This window comes from Cherax quadricarinatus, chromosome 81 (genome assembly GCF_038502225.1).
Source record: "Cherax quadricarinatus isolate ZL_2023a chromosome 81, ASM3850222v1, whole genome shotgun sequence".
Taxonomy (NCBI): Eukaryota; Metazoa; Arthropoda; class Malacostraca; order Decapoda; family Parastacidae; genus Cherax; species Cherax quadricarinatus.
In genome coordinates this window covers 9,226,024-9,253,977 of record NC_091372.1, presented here as the reverse complement: position 1 = coordinate 9,253,977, position 27,954 = coordinate 9,226,024, and the positions used below count along the sequence as shown (strand labels likewise).

The 27,954-nt window shown below is 39.4% G+C and overlaps 5 protein-coding genes across 5 annotated transcripts; 2 read left to right on the top strand and 3 right to left on the bottom strand.

The window, feature by feature from the left end:
- The first annotated feature begins 1,515 nt into the window (after positions 1–1,515).
- LOC128699852 (pro-resilin-like) lies at positions 1,516–2,512 on the top strand. The gene is made up of 3 exons (XM_053792642.2): positions 1,516–1,577; positions 1,720–1,794; positions 2,079–2,512. The coding sequence occupies exons 1-3, from the start codon at positions 1,566–1,568 to the stop codon at positions 2,394–2,396; spliced, it is 405 nt and encodes a 134-aa protein (XP_053648617.2). The 5' UTR covers positions 1,516–1,565; the 3' UTR covers positions 2,397–2,512.
- Positions 2,513–8,193: 5,681 nt separating this feature from the next.
- On the bottom strand, positions 8,194–10,527 carry LOC138855095 (cuticle protein 7-like). The gene is made up of 4 exons (XM_070102249.1): positions 10,505–10,527; positions 9,154–9,241; positions 8,926–9,000; positions 8,194–8,618 (listed from the first exon to the last, which is right to left on the bottom strand). Exons 1-4 carry the CDS (start codon positions 10,525–10,527, stop codon positions 8,301–8,303), a joined length of 504 nt encoding a protein of 167 aa, XP_069958350.1. The 3' UTR covers positions 8,194–8,300.
- Positions 10,528–10,834: 307 nt separating this feature from the next.
- LOC128699770 (pro-resilin-like) lies at positions 10,835–11,664 on the top strand. Its single transcript, XM_053792499.2, has 3 exons — positions 10,835–10,852; positions 10,976–11,050; positions 11,230–11,664. Exons 1-3 carry the CDS (start codon positions 10,841–10,843, stop codon positions 11,545–11,547), a joined length of 405 nt encoding a protein of 134 aa, XP_053648474.2. The 5' UTR covers positions 10,835–10,840; the 3' UTR covers positions 11,548–11,664.
- A 1,868-nt stretch (positions 11,665–13,532) lies between these two features.
- LOC128699771 (pro-resilin-like) lies at positions 13,533–14,504 on the bottom strand. The gene is made up of 3 exons (XM_070102240.1): positions 14,475–14,504; positions 14,251–14,325; positions 13,533–13,975 (listed from the first exon to the last, which is right to left on the bottom strand). Exons 1-3 carry the CDS (start codon positions 14,484–14,486, stop codon positions 13,658–13,660), a joined length of 405 nt encoding a protein of 134 aa, XP_069958341.1. The 5' UTR covers positions 14,487–14,504; the 3' UTR covers positions 13,533–13,657.
- A 4,596-nt stretch (positions 14,505–19,100) lies between these two features.
- Positions 19,101–19,996, bottom strand: LOC128699853 (pro-resilin-like). Its single transcript, XM_053792643.2, has 3 exons — positions 19,883–19,996; positions 19,685–19,759; positions 19,101–19,520 (listed from the first exon to the last, which is right to left on the bottom strand). The coding sequence occupies exons 1-3, from the start codon at positions 19,892–19,894 to the stop codon at positions 19,203–19,205; spliced, it is 405 nt and encodes a 134-aa protein (XP_053648618.2). The 5' UTR covers positions 19,895–19,996; the 3' UTR covers positions 19,101–19,202.
- Positions 19,997–27,954: the final 7,958 nt, after the last annotated feature.

Here is a 27,954-nt window from a genome sequence, read left to right as displayed (position 1 = left end):
AAACATCGTGTAAAGATTAAACTCCTGTTTATGAGTTTTGTTGTGGCTTGTGTCAGCCGCATTCCAGTGACTCTCATTCTTGATACATAGATAAAAGCTCTGCATCTTTGCCACTTTCTCTGTCTAGAGGACGTAACCAAGAGACAAAGCTCTAATCTCTGTATTAACTATGTTGCAACATCAAATCGGGCCATTTAAAGGTTTGTTTGCATTTAATGTCTTCTCACTGCTGTGGAGATATAAAGTGAATACCTGACAAGAACAGTGAAAACTCTGGAATACCCGTAAAGGAGGGTCGTGCTAGTGACTGCCTGGTTGGAAGGTGCAAAGGAACATGTCTTGAAATAATGCTATTATTATTATTATTATTATTATTATTATTATTATTATTATTATTATTATTATTATTATTATTATTATTATTATTATTATTATTATTATTGTTTCAATTATTATTATTATTATTATTATTATTATTATTATTATTATTATTATTATTATTATTATTATTATTATTATTATTATTATTATTATTATTATTATTATTATTATTATTATTATTATTATTATTATTATTATTTTTATTATTATTTTTATTATTATTATTATTTTTATTATTATTATTATTATTATTATTATTATTATTATTATTATTATTATTATTATTCTTATTATTATTATTATTATTATTATTATTATTATTATTATTATTATTATTATTATTATTATTATTATTATTATTATTATTATTATTATTATTATTATTATTATTATTATTATTATTATTATTATTATTATTGTTTCAATTATTATTATTATTATTATTATTATTATTATTATTATTATTATTATTATTATTATTATTATTATTATTATTATTATTTGGGAGTTAATGGAGATTATGGGGACTTTCCATCAACTTTTCTCCGTCTTTGCGCCGCCACTGATTAAACACAGTAATTTATCACACTGAATGTCATGTGCATTAAGGAAAAATGTAAGCTATATATTACGTCATGCGCTTTAATAATCACAAAGTCAAAAGCATTCGTAATGAAAGACTGACGATTAATAATCTTCGTGGTTTTATGATTCTTGGGTCTGCTTCATGGCTAGACCACTTCTCGACTTCCCATCCCTTCTGTTTATTTGCAGGAACTACGCTTTTTTTTAACACTCAGTTGATTTGGAAAACGCCTAAATGAATTTTGGGAATGCTGAAGCAGGCAGCACTCCTCTTCCTTGGATCAAACCGGATTACTTCCCATTTCTCACGTGTTGTATAACCCCGACAGATTTAGGTCCATATTATGATAATTATATATATGACGAATATCTCGTATATATATTATTCCAAAATACCCCACAAATACAAATATAATTTTAAAATAGAGCTTCTGTTTCTTAACAGAGAATACCAACAGTTTACATCTGAGGCCGAAAGGAAGTTGGTAAATATACAAGAAAAACTTGACCTTGAGTGACCTAGGTGAGGCAGGGTGGTATATAATGCTTAGGTGCAGAGTGACCAGCAGTCAGTTCCTCCAGACTTCACTACACACAACATGAACACTAAGGTAGGTTTCTTACCTAGTCAGTTATACACTCATGTCCTCTGCTCCAGAGACTGGATATTTACAAACAGAAATGATATGTTAAAGATATAAGCTCTCTTAAACAAGAATGTTACTGTCTCTAACATCAGTTTTCTGCTTAAAGATTTTGATTTTGTTGGGCCTGGCAGCCGTGGCAGCAGCAGACAGCAGGGAGACCTTCTCTTATGCTGCCCCTAGGGTACGTTTCTTCGTTATAAAAACATATGATTGCAGTAAAATAGGCCTACTCCCTAAAGCAAAGTAGGTCTACTCACATCAAAATATTGACACTATAGTCCATAAATACTTCAAAATTAAATTAAATTTCAAAAATTCACTGAGCAAATAGCAAATGATTTATGTCTTTCAAAATATCATAAAGGATATATGATGTTCATTCTGTGTCTTTTGTATAGGAAGATTGGATGAAATCTTTCATGTTGTTTACAATATAATAGCGTACATATGTTATATTTTATGCAGAGAGTTTCTTCTGGTGAGTCATATGAGTCTAGTGAGGCTCAGTACAACTTCAATTATGCTGTGAAACACGACGACTCCGGCAACGACTTCGGTCACCAGGAGACCCGCGACGGTGACGACACCAAGGGGTCGTACTACGTACAGCTTCCCGACGGTCGTCTGCAGACTGTGACTTATGTAGTTGATGGTGACTCAGGCTACTTGGCTGACGTCAAATACGATGGTGAGGCTCGCTACCTAGACTCTTTCGAGTCCAGAGAGGCTCCCCGCTACGCCGCACCCAGACCTCGCTACTTCGACTCCAATGAGTCCAAGTAATTACCAGTGTAACCATCTGCAGCTGTAAGACCATCCACCTGTCTCACCATCTACGTGTGTGACAAACTACAGCTGTGTTACCATTCCTCTGATGATATTTTTGGCTTCTTTCTGTACATTCACTGTAATTATATTTATAACAATAAATTATTCTGCATTCATAATTTATTATTATCCTTTAATTAACGACATAAAACGAAAATTCGTTTAATATAGAGAGATAACCAATTACAGTATTGCCAAGATATTTAACATTGATAAAGTGTTATTATATCTGAAATAAATATTATAGGTAAATGACACAGATATTTTGGAGTGACTAAAATATATTTATAACGATATTTCTTTATCAAGAAGTTTAATAATAAAGAAAAAAATGAGGAATTTATTCGTAAAGAATTTTCTTCATAAAGAATTGTCTTAATTTAGATATTTTACTACAAAAAAAATTCTTAGTTTTCGAGGCTCTGGTGGCCTGGTGGCTAACACTCTCGCTTCACACGGCGAGGGTCTGGGTTCGATTCCCAGCTAGAGTAGAAACATTGGACGTGTTTCTTTCCATCTGTTGTCTATGTTCCCCATCAGTAAAATGGGTACCTGGGTGTTAGTGGGCTGGTGTGGGTCGCATCCTGGGACAAAACTGATCTAATTTGCCCGACATTTCTATATAGTAGTATGTCATTGTTGTCACCTAGGACTGTATACCTTGTACATGTACTTGTAGTAACTAAAGATATTATTATTATTATTATTAAAGATATTTCTCTAATGATATTTCTTTAAATATAATATTTAAATAAAGACATTTCTTCGACAAGTTATTTTACAGTTAACATTTTTTACGTATATATATATATATATATATATATATATATATATATATATATATATATATATATATATATATATATATATATATATATATATATATATATATATATATATATATATATATATACATATATATATATATATATATATATATAACGGGGACAGGAAATGGGTCTCATCCTGAATCCATCCAAATGTGAAATCATCTCAGTCAGTCAACAAGTGATAAATGCAGTGAGATCAAAACTACCAGGAGCAGCAGTCATTGCCCCCACAAATAGTGTCTTGCTAGGAGCACCTCTGGGAAGCAATGCCATTGACACAATTCTCAGGAAGAAATTGGAAGAGTTAAGGAAAATGGAACAACGAATAGGCAATTTGGACACCCACGATGCCTTGTACCTTCTCACAAAGTGCTTGAGTCTGCCCAGGTTGACATATTTCCAAAAAAGTGCACCTTCATATGATAACCCTATACTGCACGAGTATGACAGTATTCTGAGGCAGATTTTTACGAAAGTACTTAACCTTACTCTAGAAGACGGGCAGTGGAACCAAGCCACACTTCCAGTCAGACTAGGAGGCATTGGTGTCCGCAAGTCATCACAGATTGCGTTACCTGCTTTTCTGTCCTCGTGTATTGCATCCAGAGAGCTTGTAGCAGCGATTCTCCCTGAACATTTTAGTGACAAGATTGGAGCCCAGGACCAAAAATTCATTGACGGAGCAATGATCTGGGATAATCTAACGGGCTCAGAAACCAGACCTGCTCCCCCCAACAACTACAAACAATCGCACTGGGATGGTCCAATAGTGGAAAATATAGCCTCAACGATGCTTCAGAGTGTGTCAGGGAAGGATAGAGCCCGCCTGCTGGCAGTGAGAGCCCCTCATGCTGGGGACTTTCTGTTGGCTGTTCCCAACTCCAGCCTTGGCACACCCCTCGACCCACAGACCATCCGCATCGGTGTTGCCCTTCGACTTGCCGCCCCTATTCTCGCCGAACAAAGGTGTATTTGTGGCAGTGAAGCAGCAGACCGATTCGGGTACCATGGTCTTGTGTGCCGTAAATCCGAGGGAAAGATTGCAAGACATGAGGAGGTTAATAACATTATCAAGAGGAGCCTCACAACAGCTGGATGCCCAGCAGTAAGGGAGCCACCCCAACTATGCAGATCTGATGGCAGCCAGAAGCGTCCAGATGGTATCACCCTTCAAGCCTGGACAGATGGGAAGCAGGTGGTGTGGGACTATACATGTGCATCTACCTTGGCTGATACCTATCTCCAATACACCAGGGAGGAAGGAGGGGCAGCTGCCAGCTTTAGGGAGTCCCAAAAGTCTAGAAAATATGGAGAACTTGCCCATCATTATATGTTTGTTCCCATAGGCTCAGAGACCCTTGGCTCATGGGGAAAGAGTGCATCTAATTTCCTTAAGGAGCTGGGAAAAAGACTCATCAGGGTAACTAGGGATCCCAGGGCAGCTAGTTTTCTGTTCCAGCGGCTCAGTGCGGCTGTCCAAAGGGGTAATGCATGCTGCATTTTGGGCACACGCCCCAGCTCTGAGGAGCTGGATGAGATTTTCGCCTTATAATCGGTGATACACACGTAACAACATGTACCGTACATGCCACCTTTATATCAACAATGTATCTCTTAAATCTTCTGTGCCATATTATGTAATAAAATATTCCTATTGGTAAAAAAAAAATAGTATTATATATATATATATATATATATATATATATATATATATATATATATAAACACTGATCTCTGGCTGAAGGAGACTCGAACCTACGAACCTTAGGACAAGGTACGCAGTGCTTTACCAATCTATCCACACTGGACCAATACCTTGGCGTGCAGCATGCGCTACACGTTTTGATCCAAGGCAGCCAGCTTTCAGGAAGAAGGCTTACAACTTTTCATCTCATCCCCTGCATGCATCAGCCTTACTAGAGATTTGAACAATGCAAGGAATTCGCGAGAGCATGCGAAATATACACAAACACTGATCTCTGGCTGAAGGAGACTCGAACCTACGAACCTTAGGACAAGGTACGCAGTGCTTTACCAATCTATCCACACTGGACCAATACCTTGGCGTGCAGCATGCGCTACACGTTTTGATCCAAGGCAGCCAGCTTTCAGGAAGAAGGCTTACAGCTTTTCATCTCATCCCCTGCATGCATCAGCCTTACTAGAGATTTGAACAATGCAAGGAATTCGCGAGAGCATGCGAAATATACACAAACACTGATCTCTGGCTGAAGGAGACTCGAACCTACGAACCTTAGGACAAGGTACGCAGTGCTTTACCAATCTATCCACACTGGACCAATACCTTGGCGTGCAGCATGCGCTACACGTTTTGATCCAAGGCAGCCAGCTTTCAGGAAGAAGGCTTACAGCTTTTCATCTCATCCCCTGCATGCATCAGCCTTACTAGAGATTTGAACAATGCAAGGAATTCGCGAGAGCATGCGAAATATACACAAACACTGATCTCTGGCTGAAGGAGACTCGAACCTACGAACCTTAGGACAAGGTACGCAGTGCATTCACTGACAATCTATCACACTGTTTGTGTATGTTTCAGCATGCTCAGCGAAGTTCACTTCTTCAATGCTCAGTAGAGAGACTGATGCAGAGATCGAAGCAGAATATACACAAACACTGATCTTGCTGAAGACTCGAACCTCGACTCTAGACAAGGTGCAGGCTACCAATCATCCACGTTGATATTTGCATGCTCCGAATTGCATTGTCAATCGAAGGCTGATGCATGCGGATGATGAAGCTGTAAGCCTTCCTGAAACTGGCTGCCTGGATCAAACGTGCGCATCTGCACGCCAAGATTGGTCCAGGTGATATTGGTATCTGCGTACTGTCCAAGGTTCGAGGTTGATTACAGAGATCGTGTTGTGTATATTCATGCTCGGAGATGAAAAGCTGTAAGCCTTCTTCCTGAAAGCTGGCTGCCTTGGATCAAAACGTGTAGCGCATGCTGGACGCCAAGGTATTGGTCCAGTGTGGATAGATTGGTAAAGCACTGCGTACCTTGTCCTAAGGTTCGTAGGTTCGAGTCTCCTTCAGCCAGAGATCAGTGTTTGTGTATATTTCGCATGCTCTCGCGAATTCCTTGCATTGTTCAAATCTCTAGTAAGGCTGATGCATGCAGGGGATGAGATGAAAAGCTGTAAGCCTTCTTCCTGAAAGCTGGCTGCCTTGGATCAAAACGTGTAGCGCATGCTGTACGCCAAGGTATTGGTCCAGTGTGGATAGATTGGTAAAGCACTGCGTACCTTGTCCTAAGGTTCGTAGGTTCGAGTCTCCTTCAGCCAGAGATCAGTGTTTGTGTATATTTCGCATGCTCTCGCGAATTCCTTGTATATATATATATATATATATATATATATATATATATATATATATATATATATATATATATATCCCTGTATCTATTCTGATAGTTATTACTGACTATACTTATTAATGGTCCAAGTCGCACCTGGAACGTCATTCCAAGTTTAAGTTTTGTACATGCAGGTTGTGTCTTATATGATAGTTATTTCTCACACCCAACCATTCACTATACAATATCAAGACAAAGAATTGCTGCAGTAGATCCACTGGCTGATGCTTGTTAGGTTCTTGCATCAGAGTGACTCTCATTATATGAATAACTTACAGGACGGACAGTAGATGAGTGAGACAATTGGGTGTCTCTTTATTGTGGAGACGGTTTTCCTGCTCAGCAGGCCTCTTCAGTCGAAATTCAGAGGAGACAGTAGTATTCAAGATATTGACATGAGGTGATCAGTTCTTCAGCCTTGAAGAAGCGAGTTTCAGGTGGTCAATTCCTCGGCTTTAGTGTGTGTGTTCAACTCCATAGCCTCATTGGTCGAAGCTATAGAACTGAACATACACCAAGGCTGAGGGACTGATCACCTCATATTTACATCTCCAATACGTCTGTTGTCTCCGAATCTTGAATGAAGAAGCTTGCTGAAAAGGCCAAACGTCTCACCAATAACGATACCAACTGTTAAACTACGGCACAGGTGGGGTTAAAACTTACAGCAAGTGAGTCGTAAAATCCCAAGCCAGTGCGTAAGCCACTAAGCCAACTGGCTACAATAAAATTCATCAGCTGTTGCACGTAAGTCCCTTTCATCACAACAGATGGCTATGTTGCTACACTTGCGTCTCTCACACCATAAAAAAAATTCGAGTTAGTGCTTAGCGTCGCTTAGGCGTCGCCACACCGTCCGATCTCTTGCCGCCCTTTCCCCACCAGTCTTGAAGAATATAGGCCATACAGTGCGTTTATTGCTGGGTATAGCCCTGACTCTTTTTCTGTTTCTGTAGCCTTTCCTCTCCCCTTCCTGTTCTTCATCTATCCTCACTTTCCCCTAACTCCTTGTGGGTCCTTACCTGTAAGTTCTTACAATTCTCTCTCTAGCATTTTGTCCATGTATTTCCTTTTATCATACTTTATGAGTGTTCTGACAGTATCTATCCTGCAAATAACTGTCCGGTTGAACACACTCTTCTTTCAAAGGAGTACCTTGAGCCTTTTAAAGGGTTCTTGTACCAATGACTTACAGCTACCCTTCCCTTGCTAGTCTTAAATCTGTAACATATATTACCCTTATGGGTTTATCACTTTTCCATGATTTTAATAATAATAAACGAATATTTCATCCACTTTTATATATTATATAAATATATATTATTTACTATATTGTTCACTTAGGAAATATTACCACAATATTAATCTTAAACTTTTCAGTAATAATGTAAAATATCTTGGCTATTTCGCTATATGTAATGAGTTTTCTTCTTTTAATATAGCATTTATTAATGGAAATTATACAAGTTTGAATGCAGAATAATTTATTGTCATAAATATAATTCTTAAAATTGAACAGAAAGGAGCCAAAACTGCTGTCGGGTGAATGTTCAACACACATGTAGTGTGTCATGCTTGTATAAGTGGTGACGCAGGTGTGGATGGTCTTACAGCTGAAGGGGATCTTACAGCTCTTAGTTGCCACACAAGTATTTACTTGGACTCATTGGAGTCGAAGTAGCGAGGTCTGAGTGCGGCGTAGAGGGGGGTCTCTCTGGACTCGAGGGAGTCTGGGTAGCGAGCCTCACCATCGTACTTGACATCGGCCAAGTAGCCTGAGTCACCATCAACTAAATACGTCACAGTCTGCAGACGACCGTCGGGAAGCTGTACGTAGTACGACCCCTTGGTGTCGTCACCATCGCGGGTCTCCTGATGACCGAAGTCGTTGCCGGAGTCGTCGTGTTTCACAGCATAATTGAAGTTGTACCGAGCCTCGCCAGACTCGTAAGACTCACCAGAAGAAACTCTCTGAATGAAATATAACATTGTATATGTAAGTTATCATACAGTAACCAATACAATATTCACCCTTATTTACCTTGCAAAACACCTGAAAATACTTTAGGATCAAGCTACGAAACACTATATATGTTTGAGAATATATCTAAAAACATTTATTATTTGCATTTCTGAAAATTAATGTACCTTAATTTACATTCATTGCGTACTTCAATTTCAACATTTGAATATCCGTCCAACATACTTAGCATTGGACAGAAGGACTACTACAGTGTTACTATAGTCATATGTTCTAATAACGAGGAAACTGACTCACCCGAGGAGCAGCATAAGAAAAGGTCTCCCTGCTGTCCGCTGCTGCCGCCGCTGCCAAGCTCAACACGAACAAGATCTTCACATTGAGAAGAAAGTTGATGTTAGCTGCATTACCATGATGGATCGAGACAGTTTATGTCTTTATTGTATCACTTATATTTGTAAATATTCTGTCTTAGGAACAGAGGAAATGAGTTGAAGATTATAAGTGACTTCGTAAGACACCCACCTTAGTGTTCATGTTGTGTGTAGTGAAGTCTGGAGGAACTGACTGCTGGTCACTCTGCAGCAAACCATTATAAACCACTCTGCCTGACCTAGGTCACTCAAGGTCAAGTTTTTCTTGTGTGTTTACCAACTTCCTTTTGGCCTCAAATGTAATTTTTTTCTGTATCCTTGGAACAGAAACTAATTTGAATATATATTTGTGTAGATCTTTAAAATTGCATTACAATTTTTTCTGTGAATAATAAAGTTTACCATTAGAATGTCTTACAGTTTATTGATCTTTCCGTAAGCCAGTGAAGGCTAATACAATCAACTTAACACTGCATAAGATAAGATACAATGTACAGTATCCTCAGACAGGTGGATCCTAATGCAATACCACCAACCTCAAAACCACCTTAAAAAAAACTGAAAGATGAGACTGTCTAAATAAAACACATAGTCACGTATAAGATGGATGGAGCCAAATTTATATTTGAAAGAGACTGGTTGTAATATGCTTATCTTTAAATTTAACCATCTCTCGGTTCAAAGATTAAATTTTATAATACGTTAGTATTAATTAAATTAATGATTCACTTATAAACTGACGTGGGGAATTTATATATATATATATATATATATATATATATATATATATATATATATATATATATATATATATATATATATATATAGAGAGAGAGAGAGAGAGAGAGAGAGAGAGAGAGGTAGGTTGTACGTTGGTAGACATTAACCACCCAGGAAAGTACTACCGTCCCATGATAGTAGGTTGGTAGACAGCAACTATCCAGGGAGGTACTACCGTCCCCTGGTAGTAGGTTGGTAAACAGCAACCACCCAGGAGGTACTACGGGCCTGTGGTAGTAGGTTGGTAGACAGCAATTATCCAGGGAGGTACTACCGTCCTGTGATAGTAGGTGTCTTTTTTCTGTCTCAAAAACATGCAAGATATCAGGTACGTCCTGCTACTTCTACTTACAAATAGGTCACACTACATATGCATGTACAAGCATATATATACACACCCGTCTGGGTATTCTTCTATTTTCTTACTAGTTCTTGTTCTTGTTAATTTCCTCTTATCTCCATGGGAAGTGGAATAGAATTCTTCCTCTGTAAACCATGCGTGTCGTAAGAGGCGACTAAAATACCAGGAGCAAGGGGCTAGTAACCCCTTCTCCTGTATATATTACTAAATGTAAAAGGAGAAACTTTGGTTTTTCCTTTTGGGTCACCCCGCCTCGGTGGGATACGGCCAGTGTGTTGAAAGAAGAAATATATATATACACCTACTTAAGTAAAAACTTGAGGCTACTCTGGGGTGGAAATGGGTGCCGTTGATCAGTGACATCTTAGTTTGAGTATCAGACATATTGGCGGTCAAAAGTGTGCCACTGATGCAGTGTTTACCTCTTGTGAATTGCAACAAAGTCGTTTTTATTTGGAGTATAATACTGTATATTGTTACTACTAATAATAAAACAATAACAAAACATCGACTCGAAATTTTTCAATGAGCTTTCTATCTTTTGAAATACTTATTACAAAAGTTTAGCTAACATCCCGAGGAGAAACAGGCGAGAATATATTAGCCTTGAGTGACCCTGACATGAAGCTGAGGTGTATATAATGGTCAGCTGGAAAGGGATCAGCAGTCAGTTCCTCTCGACAACACAACACACAACATGAACACTAATGTAAGCAACAGAAATTATAAATCATGGGTATTACTCATTTAAAATACATACAAAATAAATTACTGATGAATGTTTTATTGGAATTGTCTTTATTATAGCGTTTTAAAAGTATGTTACTCTTAGATCCTGATTGTGTTGGGCTTGGCAGCTGTGGTAGCAGCAGACAGCAGAGAAACCTTCTCTTACACTGCCCCTCGGGTAAGCCTGTGAAATTTACAAAATTATTTTAGTACTTACATTATACACTATTTTAGTGTCTGGATTAAGTGTGGCCTTAATGACCCTTCTATTGTTGATACATAAATACAACGTATTTAGGTATAAGTTTACTTGATATACATTTCTTTACTAGTTAAAAATTCGTGTTTACCTTACAGAGAGTTTCTTCTGGTGAGTCTTACGAGTCTAGTGAGGCTCAGTACAACTTCAACTATGCTGTGAAACACGACGACTCTGGCAACGACTTCGGTCACCAGGAGACCCGCGACGGTGACGACACCAAAGGGTCGTACTACGTACAGCTTCCCGACGGTCGTCTGCAGACTGTGACTTATTTAGTTGATGGTGACTCAGGCTACTTGGCCGATGTCAAGTACGATGGTGAGGCTCGCTACCCAGACTCCCTCGAGTCCAGAGAGACTCCACGCTACGCCGCACCAAGACCTCGCTACTTCGACTCCAACGAGTCCAAGTAATTACCTGTGTGTTCACCTGCTGGCGTTCTGAACATTTTCCTGACGACTTGACCACCTAAAAATCTGTTGAACACTCCTCATAACCAATGAATTTTTCATAAATTATGAATGTTAAAACCATATTTATTTAATAAATTATTATGCATTAACAAATACATATACTTCTTTAAAACCTCATTGATCGCCTTGCAAATAGAGATAAAATGGTAGGCTTGTTAACTGGGTTTAAAACCAATCAGTTGCACAAGGATCATTAAGACTGCATATCATTAGTTCATCACCAGTCAAGAATTCAATAAACTCAACAATAGGGATGAAAGAAAACTCTAAGCGTATATACAATGAAAGATAGATACTCTCCGGAAATATACACTGCGAGATACACACCTCTCGGTGTATATATCCTTGGTTTAAAATATATTTAAATAAACTATTTCAGGCTTAAGTGGGGTTGTTGTTTATCCTCTCCTTTAGAGCTAAATTTTGACATGTGTCAGGGTCAGAAACTGAGGCTTATAGTATAATAGGTAAACACATAATTCGATCCAGATGTGTATGTGACCGCCTTCACAGTAACTTGGAGCTGAAGATAATGAAATGCAATTGACTTAACGAATATTGAGGTTACCTCCATAATTGTTAACTTCACTGATCCTGTTTTCATCTGTGATGAATGGTTTTGTTTTCATCTGTTTGAAATCAGTGTTTTTTTTTTATACCAAAATTTCACCATTAGCGCTGACCCAAGTCGAGTACAAACAATGGGATTAATGACTAACTCCTTGGAGAGCAGCTGTGACTTGTTCAGTAGTGTTGGTTGGATTACCCTAGTTCACATTTCTAAGGGTTCGGGGAGAGGCCTAGATTCTCATCCTTGCTCTTTGAAAATTCTGAAGTATTTTAGTAGGAAATATGTGGTGCCCGCTGGTGCGCTTTTATCCAAGAACCAGATGTTAATCTAAGTGATCAGGTTCTCGGTGATTTTTTTTTTTTTGACGGTCAAGCAAGAAAAAGAGAGAGGCAAGAATCTCCTGGCTGGACACATTGAGTCAATATTGTGCTTCGTAAAGCACTGTTGTAGCACCCTCACGTGCCAGAGGTTTCTGGTACGTGAGGCTAGCTAGCGATGAGTGAACGTGTTGCAGCTTCACAACCTTGTGGGATCCCGAAACCCAACTTCTTTGGAATTAACAAGGCAGCGTCACATCACTGCTAATTGTTCTCACTGCTACTCTGGGAACAAGGCGGCGCGGGGAGCTGTCAACAGCGATGGGCCTAATTCCTCTATCCTTGCGCGTGTGTACTCACCTAGTTGTGGCTGCAGAGGTCGATTCACAGCTCCTGGCCCCGCCTCTTCACTGGTTGCTACTGTGTGTGTGTTTAGCGCGCAGAGGGATTGCACTAGAAAAATATAGAAAGGTCTCTCTCAGGAACTTCACCAGCGAAACAGATATTGGCAAATCTTGTGAGCTCTGACTTGAGGTGATCTCCAACTGCTGAGATGAACATTTGTTTGATGCGATGTAAACTTTTACCTCGTGAAACCAACCCCCAGTTCTATTCATAAAGGACGAGACTTTCTTTTACACTTCTGGTTCTTATGGTTCTGCTCTGGTGGTATCGTGATGAGGATCATTGTTGTTAGGTGCTCTAGGCTGGTGTCTGCCTTCAGGAACTTCGGATACGCTGAAATCTCTGGGGTCAATTGTTTCATTGTTATGTAGAATAATAGACAGGCAGACATAAACAGGTTGTGAAATGCTACAGCGCTTGATTGAAGATAAATGTCGCTTTTTGGAAAGCCAACAAGTTTGGCATCGGCCTTAGTAAGATTCCTAATAAACAGTTCAGCTGTTATTTAATTGCAATGAGAACAGTTTATTTCCTTGAATGTAGGATATGAGATCAGTTTGAATGCATAATAATTTATTGTAAATATATAGCTTTTTACATACATAAATAAATTGTATTTAATATAATGGGCAATGGTCGTCAGGCTAGAGTTCAACACAAAGTGTTCACATAGTCAGGATAGCGTTCAACACAAAGTGTTCACATTGTCAGGATAGTAGATAGTGTTTACTGCAGCTGTTAGTGATCACACAGGTAATTACTTGGACTCGTTGGAGTCGAAGTAGCGAGGACTGGGTGCGGCGTAGCGGGGGGCCTCTCTGGACTCAAAGGAGTCTGGGTAGCGAGCCTCACCATCGTACTTGACATCAGCCAAGTAGCCGGAGTCACCATCAACTAAATAAGTCACAGTCTGCAGACGACCGTCGGGAAGCTGTACGTAGTACGACCCTTTGGTGTCGTCACCGTCGCGGGTCTCCTGGTGACCGAAGTCGTTGCCAGAGTCGTCGTGTTTAACAGCATAGTTGAAGTTGTACTGAGCCTCACTAGACTCGTAAGACTCACCAGAAGAAGCTCTCTGCATAAAATATAATATTTTATATATTAGTTATTATATAGTAATGAGAATACAAGCTTCTTATCTATCCTTACTCAACAAGAGACAACTAAAGTTTATTAATAACAAACCACAACACGGTCATCATACACGTGGAAATATTTGTCCACAGAAATATAATAAATTTGTAACTTGTATATTTCTCTTGTTTATACTAGATTTCCAACATTTTGGTGCGAGACAAACCTGCCAAAAATGGACTTATGTGCTCATAATATGGAAAGAGCTTTACTTACCCTAGGGGCAGCATAAGAGAATGTCTCCCTGCTGTCTGCTGCTGCTAAGGCTGCCAAACCCAACACAATCAAAATCTTCAAGTAGAATATAAAGCAAATGTTAATGGCCCAAACAATATATAATGTATTCATTCTATCACCAGTTTATAATGTGTATAGGAGCTTTATATTTTAAATGGAAAACATATTGAAATTAGTTGTCATTGGCTATATGAGATGCCCACCTTGATGTTCATGTTGTGTAGTGATGTCAAGAAGCACTGACTGACTGACTGCTGTTCACTCTGCAGCTAACAGTTATATATGGACCCGACTCACCCCACCCAGGTCACTCAAGGTCACATTTTGTCTGCATTTTCAACTTCCTTTTGGCCTGGAAACTCACCTGACCTTTCATAATAGAAATTTCAAAAGGAGTGAAATGATACTAGTAGTTAATATACACAAATAACCTGCACGTAGGAAAGAGAGAAGCATATGAAGACGCTTCGGTCCGATTTAGACTATTTACAAGTTACACTGTGACGGGTTATTTGTGTATTGTTCATGTCATAGTATTGTGCTTTTTTCTTCTTTAGTAATTAATATACTTTATACGTTTCGTTACATATTCACTTACTGTCGTACTATCAATGCCTATATGGATCACTGAGAAACTTTCACAGCATTTCTTTTGCATTGAAAGGATCACCACAGCAGCTTCTTAGTATATTTCCAGCGGTATATACACCTGTTGCTTTCTGGCCATCATGGATAAGCTCATATAAACACTTTATGTTTATTTACGGTATTCGAGGTCAAAATGTCTGGCAGAATCAGCTCTATGAGGCTCTGAACTTTTTCCACGCACTTTAGTCTTGACTGGTGGCAAGGATGTTTAATGTTTACATGGGAAAGGGAAGGTCTGGGGTAGGATAGAGCAGTGGATAATGTTTTTTAGAGGGTATTAACAGATAAACAGGAGAAGTTATGCGGCAGGAACACTTTGGTTGGATTTTAAAGTAGTGTTTTTGTTAGGATGCTTTAATAGCTCGATTGGTAGTGCACTTAGATCACACACTGAGGTCCGTGGCCCGATCCCCGGTACGGGTGGAAACATTAGGACGTGTTTCCGTAAGACACCTGCTGTCCATTTTCACCTATCAGTTAAAACAGGTACCTGGGTATTAGTGGACTGGTCTGGGTTGCATCCTGGGACAAAATTGACCTAATTTGCGGGAAATGCTCAGCATAACAAGGAACTTTCTATATAGTAGTATGTCATTGATGTCAGCTATGGTCTGTATACCTTGTACACGTACTTGTAGAAATAAAGATTATTATTATTATTATTATTATTATTATTATTATTATTATTATTATTATTATTATTATTATTATTATTATTATTAACCGATGTTTTTTTGCTTTATTGCACCTGGACAGAGTTTCGGGGGTCAACGCCCCCGAGGCCTGATCTGAGACCAGGCCTCGTGGTGGATCAGGGCCTGATCAACTAGGTTGTTACTGCTGGCCGCACGTAAATCGACGTACGAACCACTTCCCGGCTGGTCAGGTGCTGACTTTAGGTATCTGTCCAGAGCCTTCTTGAAGACAGTCAGGGGTCTATTGGTAATCCCCGTTATGTATGCTGGGAGGCAGTTGAACAGTCTTGGGCCCCTGACACTGCGTTATCTTATAGCGTACTCGTGGCGCCCGTGGTTTTCATTGCAATAGCCTACATGACATAATATATTTTAATATTTCTGTTCTCGTTTTTTCAATACTTCTCACCATTTTATAATTCGATTTTTCAGAAATTTGAAACTTAATAAAAAAAATAACTTTTTTGTTGATTGCGTTGTTAAATGGGTCATTAAAGCTCACCTAATTGTGGTTGCAGGGGTCGAGACTCAGCTCCTGGCCCCGCCTCTTCACCGACCGTTACTAGGTCCTCTCTCCCCCTGCTCCATGAGCTTTATCATACCTCGTCTTAAAACTATGTATAGTTCCTGCCTCCACTACATCGCTTGCCAGACTATTCCACTTTCTAACTACTCTATGACTGAAGAAATACTTCCTAACATGTAATCTGTATGTAATCTGTATGTAATCCACTCACCATTTGTCAAGACAAATCCCTAAAATTGGGAGCAAAATAAATTCTCGGTATAAATACAAGGGATACCGAGCCATTATAATTTACACCTGGAAAGCCTAGAGGGATTGTCCCAAATCCGTACAGTAATTATTTCCATGAGGCCTGGTCAGAGACCGAGCCACGGGGGCGTCGACCCCCGGAACTCTATCCAGGTATACTCCAGGTATGAAAACAAGAGGCTTGGCAGATGGGACAAAATACCCTAGTGAAAAGAGTGTACGGAGATACAACACGATAAATGTAAGGGGCCCAAGATTATTAAACAGCTGCCCATCGTATAGCAGTATACCTTGTACATGTACTTGTAGAAATAAAGATATTATTATGATTATTATTATTATTATTATTATTATTATTATTATTATTATTATTATTATTATTATTATTATTATTATTATTATTATTATTATTATTATTATTATATTATTATTATTATTATTATTATTATTATTATTATTATTATTATTATTATTATTATTATTATTATTAAATGGGCTTACCAATAGACTTCTTAATTCTTCAGGAGAAAATTTAACAGTTTCCTCAAATCAATTCCTGAGCAAGCATGCTATGCTTCGTACACAGCACTGCTTGCAACCAACAGTAACAGCCTGATTGATCAGGCCTTGATCAACCAGGACTAGTCTGCTACCGGGCCGCGGGGGTATTGACCCCCAGAAGAATGTTTCATGTATCATTCAGGTATACTGAGAGAAATAATAATAATAATAATAATAATAATAATAATAATAATAATAATAATAATAATTATTATTATTATTATTATAATAATAATAATAATAATAATAATAATAATAATAATAATAATAATAATAATAATAATCTTTATTTCTACAAGTATATGATACAACTTATACAGACCATAGCTCACACCAGTGACATACTACTATATAGAAAGCTCCTTGTTATACAGAGAACTTCGGGAAAATTAAGTTAATATTGTCCCCAGGATGCAACCCACGCCAATCAGCTAACACTCAGGTACCTACTTACTGCTAGATGAACAGAGACAGCAGGTGTAAAGTGACTAACACCCATGTACCGACTTACTGCTAGGTGAACAGGGACAGCAGGTGTCATAAGGAAACACGCTCCAACGTTTCCACCCGTACCGAGGATCGAACCATGGACCACAATGTGTAAGTTGAATGCACTACCAACCGAGCTACGGGACACCGCATACACCTCTCGGTATATATACCATTGGTCATACAGTTCTAAATGTCGAAACTTTGAAATTTCTAAATAATTCACCTAAATCGTCCCAAAGATGGCAAAATTAACAAAAAAATAATTGTTTTTTTTAAATCTGATAATTAAATACTATCTCTAAAAAAAAAAAATACCGCGGGTGGGGATAGAACCCGCGGTCAGAGAGTCTCAGAACTCCAGACCGTCGCGTTAGCCACTGGACCAGCTAGCCACAATAAGATTCGTCCAACTAGGTATATTTCTACACCATAGGAAGGTTAGCATAGGCCACCACTGTGACCACAAATGCAAGTTTTTACAGACGAATCTCCAGCTAGCGTGGCGTCGTAAGTTTTATAAAAGTCTGCCTTTCGTATCTGCGGGTCAATAAGTCTGCCTTTCGTATCTGCGGGTCAATAAGTCTGCCTTTCGTATCTGCGGGTCAATAAGTCTGCCTTTCGTATCTGCGGGTCAATAAGTCTGCCTTTCGTATCTGCGGGTCAATAAGTCTGCCTTTCGTATCTGCGGGTCAATAAGTCTGCCTTTCGTATCTGCGGGTCAATAAGTCTGCCTTTCGTATCTGCGGGTCAATAAGTCTGCCTTTCGTATCTGCGGGTCAATAAGTCTGCCTTTCGTATCTGCGGGTCAATAAGTCTGCCTTTCGTATCTGCGGGTCAATAAGTCTGCCTTTCGTATCTGCGGGTCAATGTTGCCGGAAAAATATCTGAAATTCAATCCCTTTTCTGCGGCCGTAACATAAGAAAAACAGAGACAAATTTACTATCTTTCCTGGCAACATTTCTCAACTGCAAAACAGAGTATAACTGTGTTAAGGGGGTTAGAATATAGCTGTGTTAAGAGGGTTAAAATATAGCTATGTTTAGATGGTTCAGATCCAGCTGCCGGCCTAATGAAGCACTGAGCTGCATTTCGCGGTTCCATATGTATCTTCTTATGTGTGTTTGAGAGGGGTGAGTTACAGTTCCTGGCCCTGATATATTAACTTCATTGTTTTGTATATTAAGGCTATAAGAATAAACTTTCCCATGGATTTTAAAACTCTGTATCTTCTCTAATACACAATTTTAAGCCCATTGTAATCTGCTAAATAAAAATCTGAGACCTTTACTGAATCATCCCTTTAATCATACTTCCATTCAATGCTAAACGCTTATTTCCAAAGAAAAAAAATTTTCATCTCTTCAGAAGAATATATAATAGTGTATAAGTCTTTCATACATTTCTTGCTATATATAAACTGTTTAGTCCAGTTATATCACGCTTTGTCTAATTCTATTATTTTCCACTGCTTCTCTAAGGTTTTTATGTTAGGTTTTTCACATAAAATGATCCTCTTGTAGTCGATAGGTTTAAAACCAACTAACCAACGAGCCATTTAAGTAACTTTTTTTAACACTGGGTTTTGAATGTAGGTTTGAATGCATAATAATTTATTGGATAAATATAGTTTTTTACAAGATTACATTAACTTGAAAATTTTAGTACAAGGGTTATTGATTATCAGGAGTGTTCAACACACCTCTAGTGTTCACATCGTCAGGATAGTGTTCAACGCAGTTATTGGTGAACACACAGGTAATTACTTGGACTCGTTGGAGTCGAAGTAGCGAGGTCTGGGTGCAGCGTAGCGGGGAGCCTCTCTGGACTCGAGGGAGTCTGGGTAGCGAGCCTCACCATCGTATTTGACATCAGCTAAGTAGCCTGAGTCACCATCAACTAAATAAGTCACAGTCTGCAGACGACCGTCGGGAAGCTGAACGTAGTACAACCCTTTGGTGTCGTCACCATTGCGGGTCTCTTGGTGACCGAAGTCGTTGTCGGAGTCGTCGTGTTTTACAGCATAGTTGAAGTTGTACTGAGCCTCACTAGACTCATAAGACTCACCAGAAGAAATTCTCTGTAAAGTAAACACGAATTTTGAACTAGTAAAGAAATATCAAGTAAACTCGTTGTATTTTGTATATCAACAATAGAAGGGTCATTAAGGCCACACTTAATCCAGACACTAAAATAGTGTATAATGTAAGTACTAAAATAGTTTTGTAAATTTCACAGACTTACCCGAGGGGCAGTGTAAGAGAAGGTTTCTCTGCTGTCTGCTGCTACCACAGCTGCCAAGCCCAACACAATCAGGATCTAAGAGTAACATACTTTTAAAACATCATAATAAACACAATTCCAGTACAACATTTATCATTATTATATTTTGCATGCATTTTAAATGAGTAATATTTATGATTTATAATTTATGTTGCTTACCTTAGCGTTCATGTTGTATGTTGTGTTGTCGAGAGGAACTGACTGCTGATCCCTTTCCAGCTGACCATTATATACACCTCAGCTTCATGTCAGGGTCACTAAGGTTAATATTTTCTCGTCTGTTTCTCCTCGGGATATTAGCTAATCCTGTTGTAATAACTATTTCAAAAGATAGAAAGCTTATTGAAGACATAAGTAAATGCTTCTGTTATTTTAAACTCATGATTCCAGTTCCTTCAAATGAGTGAATGATTGGAAAATCCTGAGGAAAACCATAAATTTTTTTACATACTCATGTTTTCAGATTGTGTTTGGCTGGTTGGCTGGTTAATGGGGGTTTAAAGTCTGTCCACTGCTCCAAGGTTATTAAGACTGGATGTCACTTGTTCACCACCAGTCAAAAATATTTTACGACTTAAAAGTAGAGAATGCTAGCATTTGAAAAAAAAATAATTATAATCAATTTTAAATTACCTGAAGAGTCCTTTTTTTTGGTCAACTGTAACATAGTTTGGCACACGAGACATTTGGAGAGAGAGAATATAGAAACTTCTGTAACATACGGGGTAGAGCTGATTTTTCTGCTGGTCACATTAGGAAATTCGAGTCAGAGAATCAAAAGCTCTGACGAGATGGTAAAGAATCTGTACACCGGGCCGAGAGGATTGTATCTCTCAGTATTATTGTCCATTTGTAATCACTCATTTGTAGCTACAAGAAAAGAGCTGTGCTCCTGGTATCCTGTCCTTAGTCATTCTTCCATCATCATATTATTTCGTGAAATTTCTAGTAGTTTAAGCACTTACTACCTCCACTTCTAAATTATTCCATTGGTTACCCATTCTGTTTGACAAAGAAATATTTTTTAATGTTGATTTTTCAAATACCAATAATCACACCACGGATAAGCCTCGTTGTTGAAGATAGCAGAGAATACCGACAAGTTGAAGAATAAGATGGGATCCAGAATAAGATCCAGTCCCTACAACGTCTTCCGGATCTTCCACCTCACCTTCGACAATATGACTCCGTTGTCATGGTTGAGCTTCACATCGTTCCAGACCATGAAGCTGAGCTCTTCTCCAGGCTGAGGGACTGACCACCTCATACACTTTTTCTCCAAGGTTGATGGACTAATTACATCATCTTTACATCATTTCTACCTCTCCCTTTGAATTTGACGGAAGAAGGCTACTGTGTAAGCGAATCGTTTCATTACTAAAGATACGCAACTGCTGGATATGTGACAATCTTCAAGCCTCGTTGGTTTCGATATTACAACTGCTCAAACCTCTCAAAGCGTTTTGGCTTCAAGTTTTCCTCCCCTCAAGGAAGGTTCCTTGATGTTGGTGAGGGGCTCTTGATTTAGGGAATTGAATCTGTGCTCCAGTTCCCCGAATTAAGCCTGAATGCCTTCCACATCCCTTCCCCCCCAGGCGCTGTATAATCCTCCGGGTTCAGCGCTTCCCCCTTGATTATAATAATAATAATCCATCTTTCCTCAATTATCAACCGTGGCATCTTGTTATCTCCGTTGCTGATACTAAGAAATCTATACTGCCATGCTGATAATGATATTAAATACCGAGATTGTGGAGTTGAATTCTTCTCCAGGCTGAGGGACTGACCACCTCGAAGTGATTACATCTTTTCATCATCACTTCTGCTGCCTACAGCCCATTTTCCGTTATATGACTGAAGAAGCCTGCCGTGTAGGCGAAATGTTTCAACAGTAAATCTACCCAACTGTTGCACATGTGTCGTACCCATATAAAAATAATATTTCAATGTTATTTAGCAACCGTATATGCAGTTGCTATGTCTCCTCACTTCCTCACGTCTTGCAATCTTAAGTGTTTTCAGCGTCTCTCCCTAACTCATCTGTTTACCTTGGCAGCCAATTACTGCAAAAGATAAACATCCCCATTTTAGGGATTAAATTTGGCTAGTACAGGTGACATGCTGCCTTAATGACCCTTGTGTAGGCAGTAACTTTAAGATAAGATAAGATAAGATTTCGTTCGGATTTTTAACCCCGGAGGGTTAGCCACCCAGGATAACCCAAGAAAGTCAGTGCGTCATCGAGGACTGTCTAACTTATTTCCATTGGGGTCCTTAATCTTGTCCCCCAGGATGCGACCCACACCAGTCGACTAACACCCAGGTACCTATTTGCTGCTAGGTGAACAGGACAACAGGTGTAAGGAAACGTGTCGAAATGTTTCCACCCGCCGGGAATCGAACCCGGGCCCTCCGTGTGTGAAGCGGGAGCTTTAGCCACCAGGCCACCGAATTAAGCAACCAACCTTTTCGAATTATCATGAGATTAATACCCTCGTCAGTTGCAATTTGCCCATCATTCTGAAGGAAAAACACTGCCCATAATACCTGATATGAGAAATCCTCTTGTACTCCGTGTACATTTATAATCACGTATACTAAGTATGTATTTGCTACTGATAAGTTCTAGTTTCTGGGTTCCACTTACCCCCAGCCAAGTAACAAAATGATTCTAAGGACACTCTAGAGAGCTGGTGGTCTGGGTTCGAATCCTTCTGGCTGAGATTTTTCTTGGCGTATTCGCATGTTTCAGCGGAGAACAATGACGAGCTCCGCTGGAGAGACCAGTACATATAGGACAAGAATGAGAGCTACGAGCTGTGCTTGAGGAGCTCTAACGTCTGTCATATATTTACAAGAATCAGAGTAGGGATTTTGTCGTCACTCACCTAATTATGGTTACAGGGTCGAGCCATAGCTCCTGGCCCCTGCCTCGTTAGTGAGGAATTTTCTACACACACACACCAACTACTCATCCCAAATAATAATAATAACAATAATAATAATAAGAAGAATAAGAATAAGAATAAGAATAAGAATAAGAATAAGAATAAGAATAAGAATAATCTATAATTTTACAAGTACATGTATAAGGTCCTGTCACGGTCGTACGTAAGTCATTTGATTTTCAAGGAACCCAATTGAAATGAGTCACTTTGCCTTTTTTGGGATTATTCTAGGTAATCTACACATATGCTGCTATGTATGATAATTTATGTAACTGTATTTATGTGTACCAGAACTCTAATAAACTTACTAACGTACAGATTGTGGGAGAGTTTGGGGGCCACTGAAAGGCCCCTTGGCTCCAAATTAAGTGGCCAGCATCGACCCAGTATCAGCGAGTCGAGGTCCCCATTTAAGAAAAACGAAAACGGGAAAAGAAAATGGTATTTTAAAATGGCAAGAGAGGTCTAGAAAAGGGCGCTGGTAATTAAGAAAACGGCATATAAGGATATATTGCAGACACTGGGCAGGAAGCTCCACCCACCAAGCCTCGACAGCGTAAAAAAAGGTGACCTTTAAGAATATTTTTCGGCCTAGTGAAGCATGGAGTAACTCATAGAAAACGGTCTTTCAGAATATTTGAGGGGATACTATCAGAGAGCTTGTAAGGGCCCTCTGGACATTGATATTTCCTAGCTAGGAGCTGGTGTCTCAGCTCGTTTCAAAGCCTGACCCTAACTAAGAGGTAGTATGTTGGTAGACAGCAAAACTTACAGGGAGATACTATCCTCCTGTCATACAAGTGTGAAACATAGGTAGTAGGCTTACAGAAAACAATCATCCAGGGAGGTATTACCCTCCTGTACGATGACACTTAATACAAACCTCTACTTACATTCATTATTCACATACTTTTACTTTCAATGTGTTTGTCGAAAGTTCTAAATCTTGTAAAATTTCCATTACAACCTAGGAAGCATTGTCTCGGGCCGGGTCGTAAGGATGTCCTTAGAATCAAAATTTTATAGACAAAAGAAAACGAGTTTATTAACCACAGGGGCTATTAACCACAGGGGTTATTAACCACAGGGGTTATTAACCACAGGGGTTATTAACCTCAGGGATTAACTTTAAAAAGGGTATAAAATATCGACAGGTTGTTAGTTTAGACACATATGCAACAGTTAGGTATCTTTATTTCCAAACGTCTCGCCTACACAGCAGGCTTCTGCAGTCGAGTAAGATAAGATAAGATAAGATAAGATTTCGTTCGGATTTTTAACCCCGGAGGGTTAGCCACCCAGGATAACCCAAGAAAGTCAGTGCGTCATCTAGGACTGTCTAACTTATTTCCATTGTGGTCCTTAATCTTGTCCCCCAGGATGCGACCCACACCAGTCGACTAACACCCAGGTACCCATTTGCTGCTAGGTGAACAGGACAATAGGTGTAAGGAAACGTGTCGGAATTTCCACCCGCCGGGAATCGAACCCGGGCCCTCCGTGTGTGAAGCGGGAGTTTTAGCCACCAGGCCACCGGGTCACCAGAAAAGTGTCGACTGAAGTACCCTACTTGGAGAAGTAGAACCTTCTTCAACACTTTAACCTGAGATTCCAATACGCTACAACAAGCCATGGTAAGGACTTGCCTTGTATGGGCCAGTAGGTCTTCTGCAGTGTTCCTCCATTCATATGTTCTTATGTAACGCTCTTCACTATTCCCCCAGACAGCTAGGACAGGATGACCTTTCGTGACCACTGACCTCAGCATTACTCTGACCTCAGCATTACACTCACCTCAGCATTACTCTGACCTCAGCATTACTCTGACCTCAGCATTACACTGACCTCAGCATTACTCTGACCTCAGCATTACACTGACCTCAGCATTACTCTGACCTCAGCATTACACTGACATCAGCATTACACTGACATCAGCATTACACTGACATCAGCATTACACTGACATCAGCATTACACTGACATCAGCATTACACTGACATCAGCATTACACTGACCTCAGCATTACACTGACATCAGCATTACACTGACCTCAGCATTACACTGACCTCAGCATTACACTGACCTCAGCATTACACTGACATCAGCATTACACTGACATCAGCATTACACTGACCTCAGCATTACTCTGACCTCAGCATTACACTGACATCAGCATTACACTGGCCTCAGCATTACTCTGACCTCAGCATTACTCCGACCTCAGCATTACACTGACCTCAGCATTACACTGACCTCAGCATTACACTGACATCAGCATTACACTGACCTCAGCATTACTCTGACCTCAGCATTACTCTGACCTCAGCATTACACTGACCTCAGCATTACACTGACATCAGCATTACACTGACCTCAGCATTACTCTGACCTCAGCATTACACTGACATCAGCATTACACTGACCTCAGCATTACACTGACCTCAGCATTACACTGACCTCAGCATTACACTGACATCAGCATTACACTGACCTCAGCATTACACTGACATCAGCATTACTCTGACCTCAGCATTACTCTGACCTCAGCATTACACTGACATCAGCATTACACTGACCTCAGCATTACACTGACCTCAGCATTACACTGACATCAGCATTACTCTGACCTCAGCATTACACTGACCTCAGCATTACACTGACCTCAGCATTACACTGACATCAGCATTACACTGACATCAGCATTACACTGACATCAGCATTACACTGACCTCAGCATTACACTGACCTCAGCATTACACTGACATCAGCATTACACTGACCTCAGCATTACACTGACATCAGCATTACACTGACCTCAGCATTACACTGACCTCAGCATTACACTGACCTCAGCATTACACTGACCTCAGCATTACACTGACATCAGCATTACACTGACCTCAGCATTACACTGACCTCAGCATTACACTGACATCAGCATTACACTGACCTCAGCATTACACTGACCTCAGCATTACACTGACCTCAGCATTACACTGACATCAGCATTACACTGACCTCAGCATTACACTGACCTCAGCATTACACTGACCTCAGCATTACACTGACCTCAGCATTACACTGACCTCAGCATTACACTGACATCAGCATTACACTGACCTCAGCATTACACTGACATCAGCATTACACTGACATCAGCATTACACTGACCTCAGCATTACACTGACATCAGCATTACACTGACATCAGCATTACACTGACATCAGCATTACACTGACCTCAGCATTACACTGACATCAGCATTACACTGACCTCAGCATTACACTGACATCAGCATTACACTGACCTCAGCATTACACTGACATCAGCATTACACTGACCTCAGCATTACACTGACCTCAGCATTACACTGACATCAGCATTACACTGACATCAGCATTACACTGACCTCAGCATTACACTGACCTCAGCATTACACTGACCTCAGCATTACACTGACCTCAGCATTACACTGACCTCAGCATTACACTGACCTCAGCATTACACTGACCTCAGCATTACACTGACCTCAGCATTACACTGACCTCAGCATTACACTGACCTCAGCATTACACTGACCTCAGCATTACACTGACCTCAGCATTACACTGACCTCAGCATTACACTGACATCAGCATTACACTGACATCAGCATTACACTGACCTCAGCATTACTCTGACCTCAGCATTACACTGACCTCAGCATTACACTGACCTCAGCATTACACTGACCTCAGCATTACACTGACATCAGCATTACACTGACATCAGCATTACACTGACCTCAGCATTACTCTGACCTCAGCATTACACTGACCTCAGCATTACACTGACCTCAGCATTACTCTGACCTCAGCATTACACTGACCTCAGCATTACACTGACCTCAGCATTACACTGACATCAGCATTACAGACATCAGCATACACTGACCTCAGCATTACACCTCAGCATTACACTGACCTCAGCATTACACTGACCTCAGCATTACACTGACATTACACTGACATCAGCATTACACTGACCTCAGCATTACTCTGACCTCAGCATTACACTGACCTCAGCATTACACTGACCTCAGCATTACACTGACCTCAGCATTACACTGACATCAGCATTACACTGACCTCAGCATTACACTGACATCAGCATTACACTGACATCAGCATTACACTGACATCAGCATTACACTGACATCAGCATTACACTGACCTCAGCATTACGCTGACCTCAGCATTACACTGACATCAGCATTACACTGACATCAGCATTACACTGACATCAGCATTACACTGACATCAGCATCACACTGACCTCAGCATCACACTGACCTCATTTTAAGAGAACGTTTCATCCACCAAACGAGCCTGGGCCATGGCCGGGCTCAGAGGAACTCTCGAAACTCTTCAAAGGTATATCAAAGGTATACCAGCGTGGGCGAAACGTCTACCCAATAAATCGCCCTAAATCGCATACTGTATGTAACTCACACACTTGGCGGTATACTCTGCTATTGATATACACGTCTGGAGTTTACCTGGAGAGAGTTCCGGGGGGGTCAACGCCCCCACGGCCCGGTCTGTGACCAGGCCTCATGGTGGATCAGAGCCTGATCAACCAGGCTGTTACTGCTGGCTGCACGCCATCCAACATACGAGCCACAGCCCGGCTGGTCAGGTCTGGCCTTGCCCAGGGAACAACGCCAGTCTTTTGCAATGTCCAACCTCGATTTTTCACTTAAGAATCCCATTTTTTACGACGACCTTCCTGGAAGAGAAGTCCAGGAGTGTAAGAAGTCTAATCTTGTTGCAGTTATGCTTTTTCGTGTCGAGAATGTACGAGCAATCGTATCGAAATACCTACGTCCATTACCGCTAACTTGAAAATCTTCCATTCATTTGTCATCATAAGCTCAAGATAATAATAATAATAATAATAATAATAATAATAATAATAATAATAATAATAATAATAATAATAATAATAATAATAATAATAATAATAATGCTGATAATAATAATAATAATAATAATAATAATAATAATAATAATAATAATAATAATAATAATAATAATAGGAATAATAATAATAGCAATAATAATGCTGATAATAATAATAATAATAATAATAATAATAATAATGCTGATAATAATAATAATAATAATAATAATAATAATAATAATAATTATGATAATAATAATAATAATAATAATAATAATAATAATAATAATAATAATAATAATAATAATAATAATAATAATAATAATAATAATGTTGATAATA

Coding starts and splice junctions, on each gene's coding strand:
- LOC128699852 (XM_053792642.2), top strand. Junction 1,795..2,078: donor TCTCTTATGCTGCCCCTAGG/GTACGTTTCTTC, acceptor TATTTTATGCAG/AGAGTTTCTTCTGGTGAGTC.
- LOC138855095 (XM_070102249.1), bottom strand. CDS start 10,527: ATGTCTGATACTCAAACTAAGAT. Junction 9,242..10,504: donor TCTGATACTCAAACTAAGAT/GTCACTGATCAA, acceptor TGAGTGACCTAG/GTCAGGCAGAGTGGTTTATA. Junction 8,619..8,925: donor TTTCTTATGCTGCTCCTCGG/GTGAGTCAGTTT, acceptor TATTTCATTCAG/AGAGTTTCTTCTGGTGAGTC.
- LOC128699770 (XM_053792499.2), top strand. Junction 11,051..11,229: donor TCTCTTACACTGCCCCTCGG/GTAAGCCTGTGA, acceptor TTTACCTTACAG/AGAGTTTCTTCTGGTGAGTC.
- LOC128699771 (XM_070102240.1), bottom strand. Junction 13,976..14,250: donor TCTCTTATGCTGCCCCTAGG/GTAAGTAAAGCT, acceptor TATTTTATGCAG/AGAGCTTCTTCTGGTGAGTC.
- LOC128699853 (XM_053792643.2), bottom strand. Junction 19,521..19,684: donor TCTCTTACACTGCCCCTCGG/GTAAGTCTGTGA, acceptor TTTACTTTACAG/AGAATTTCTTCTGGTGAGTC.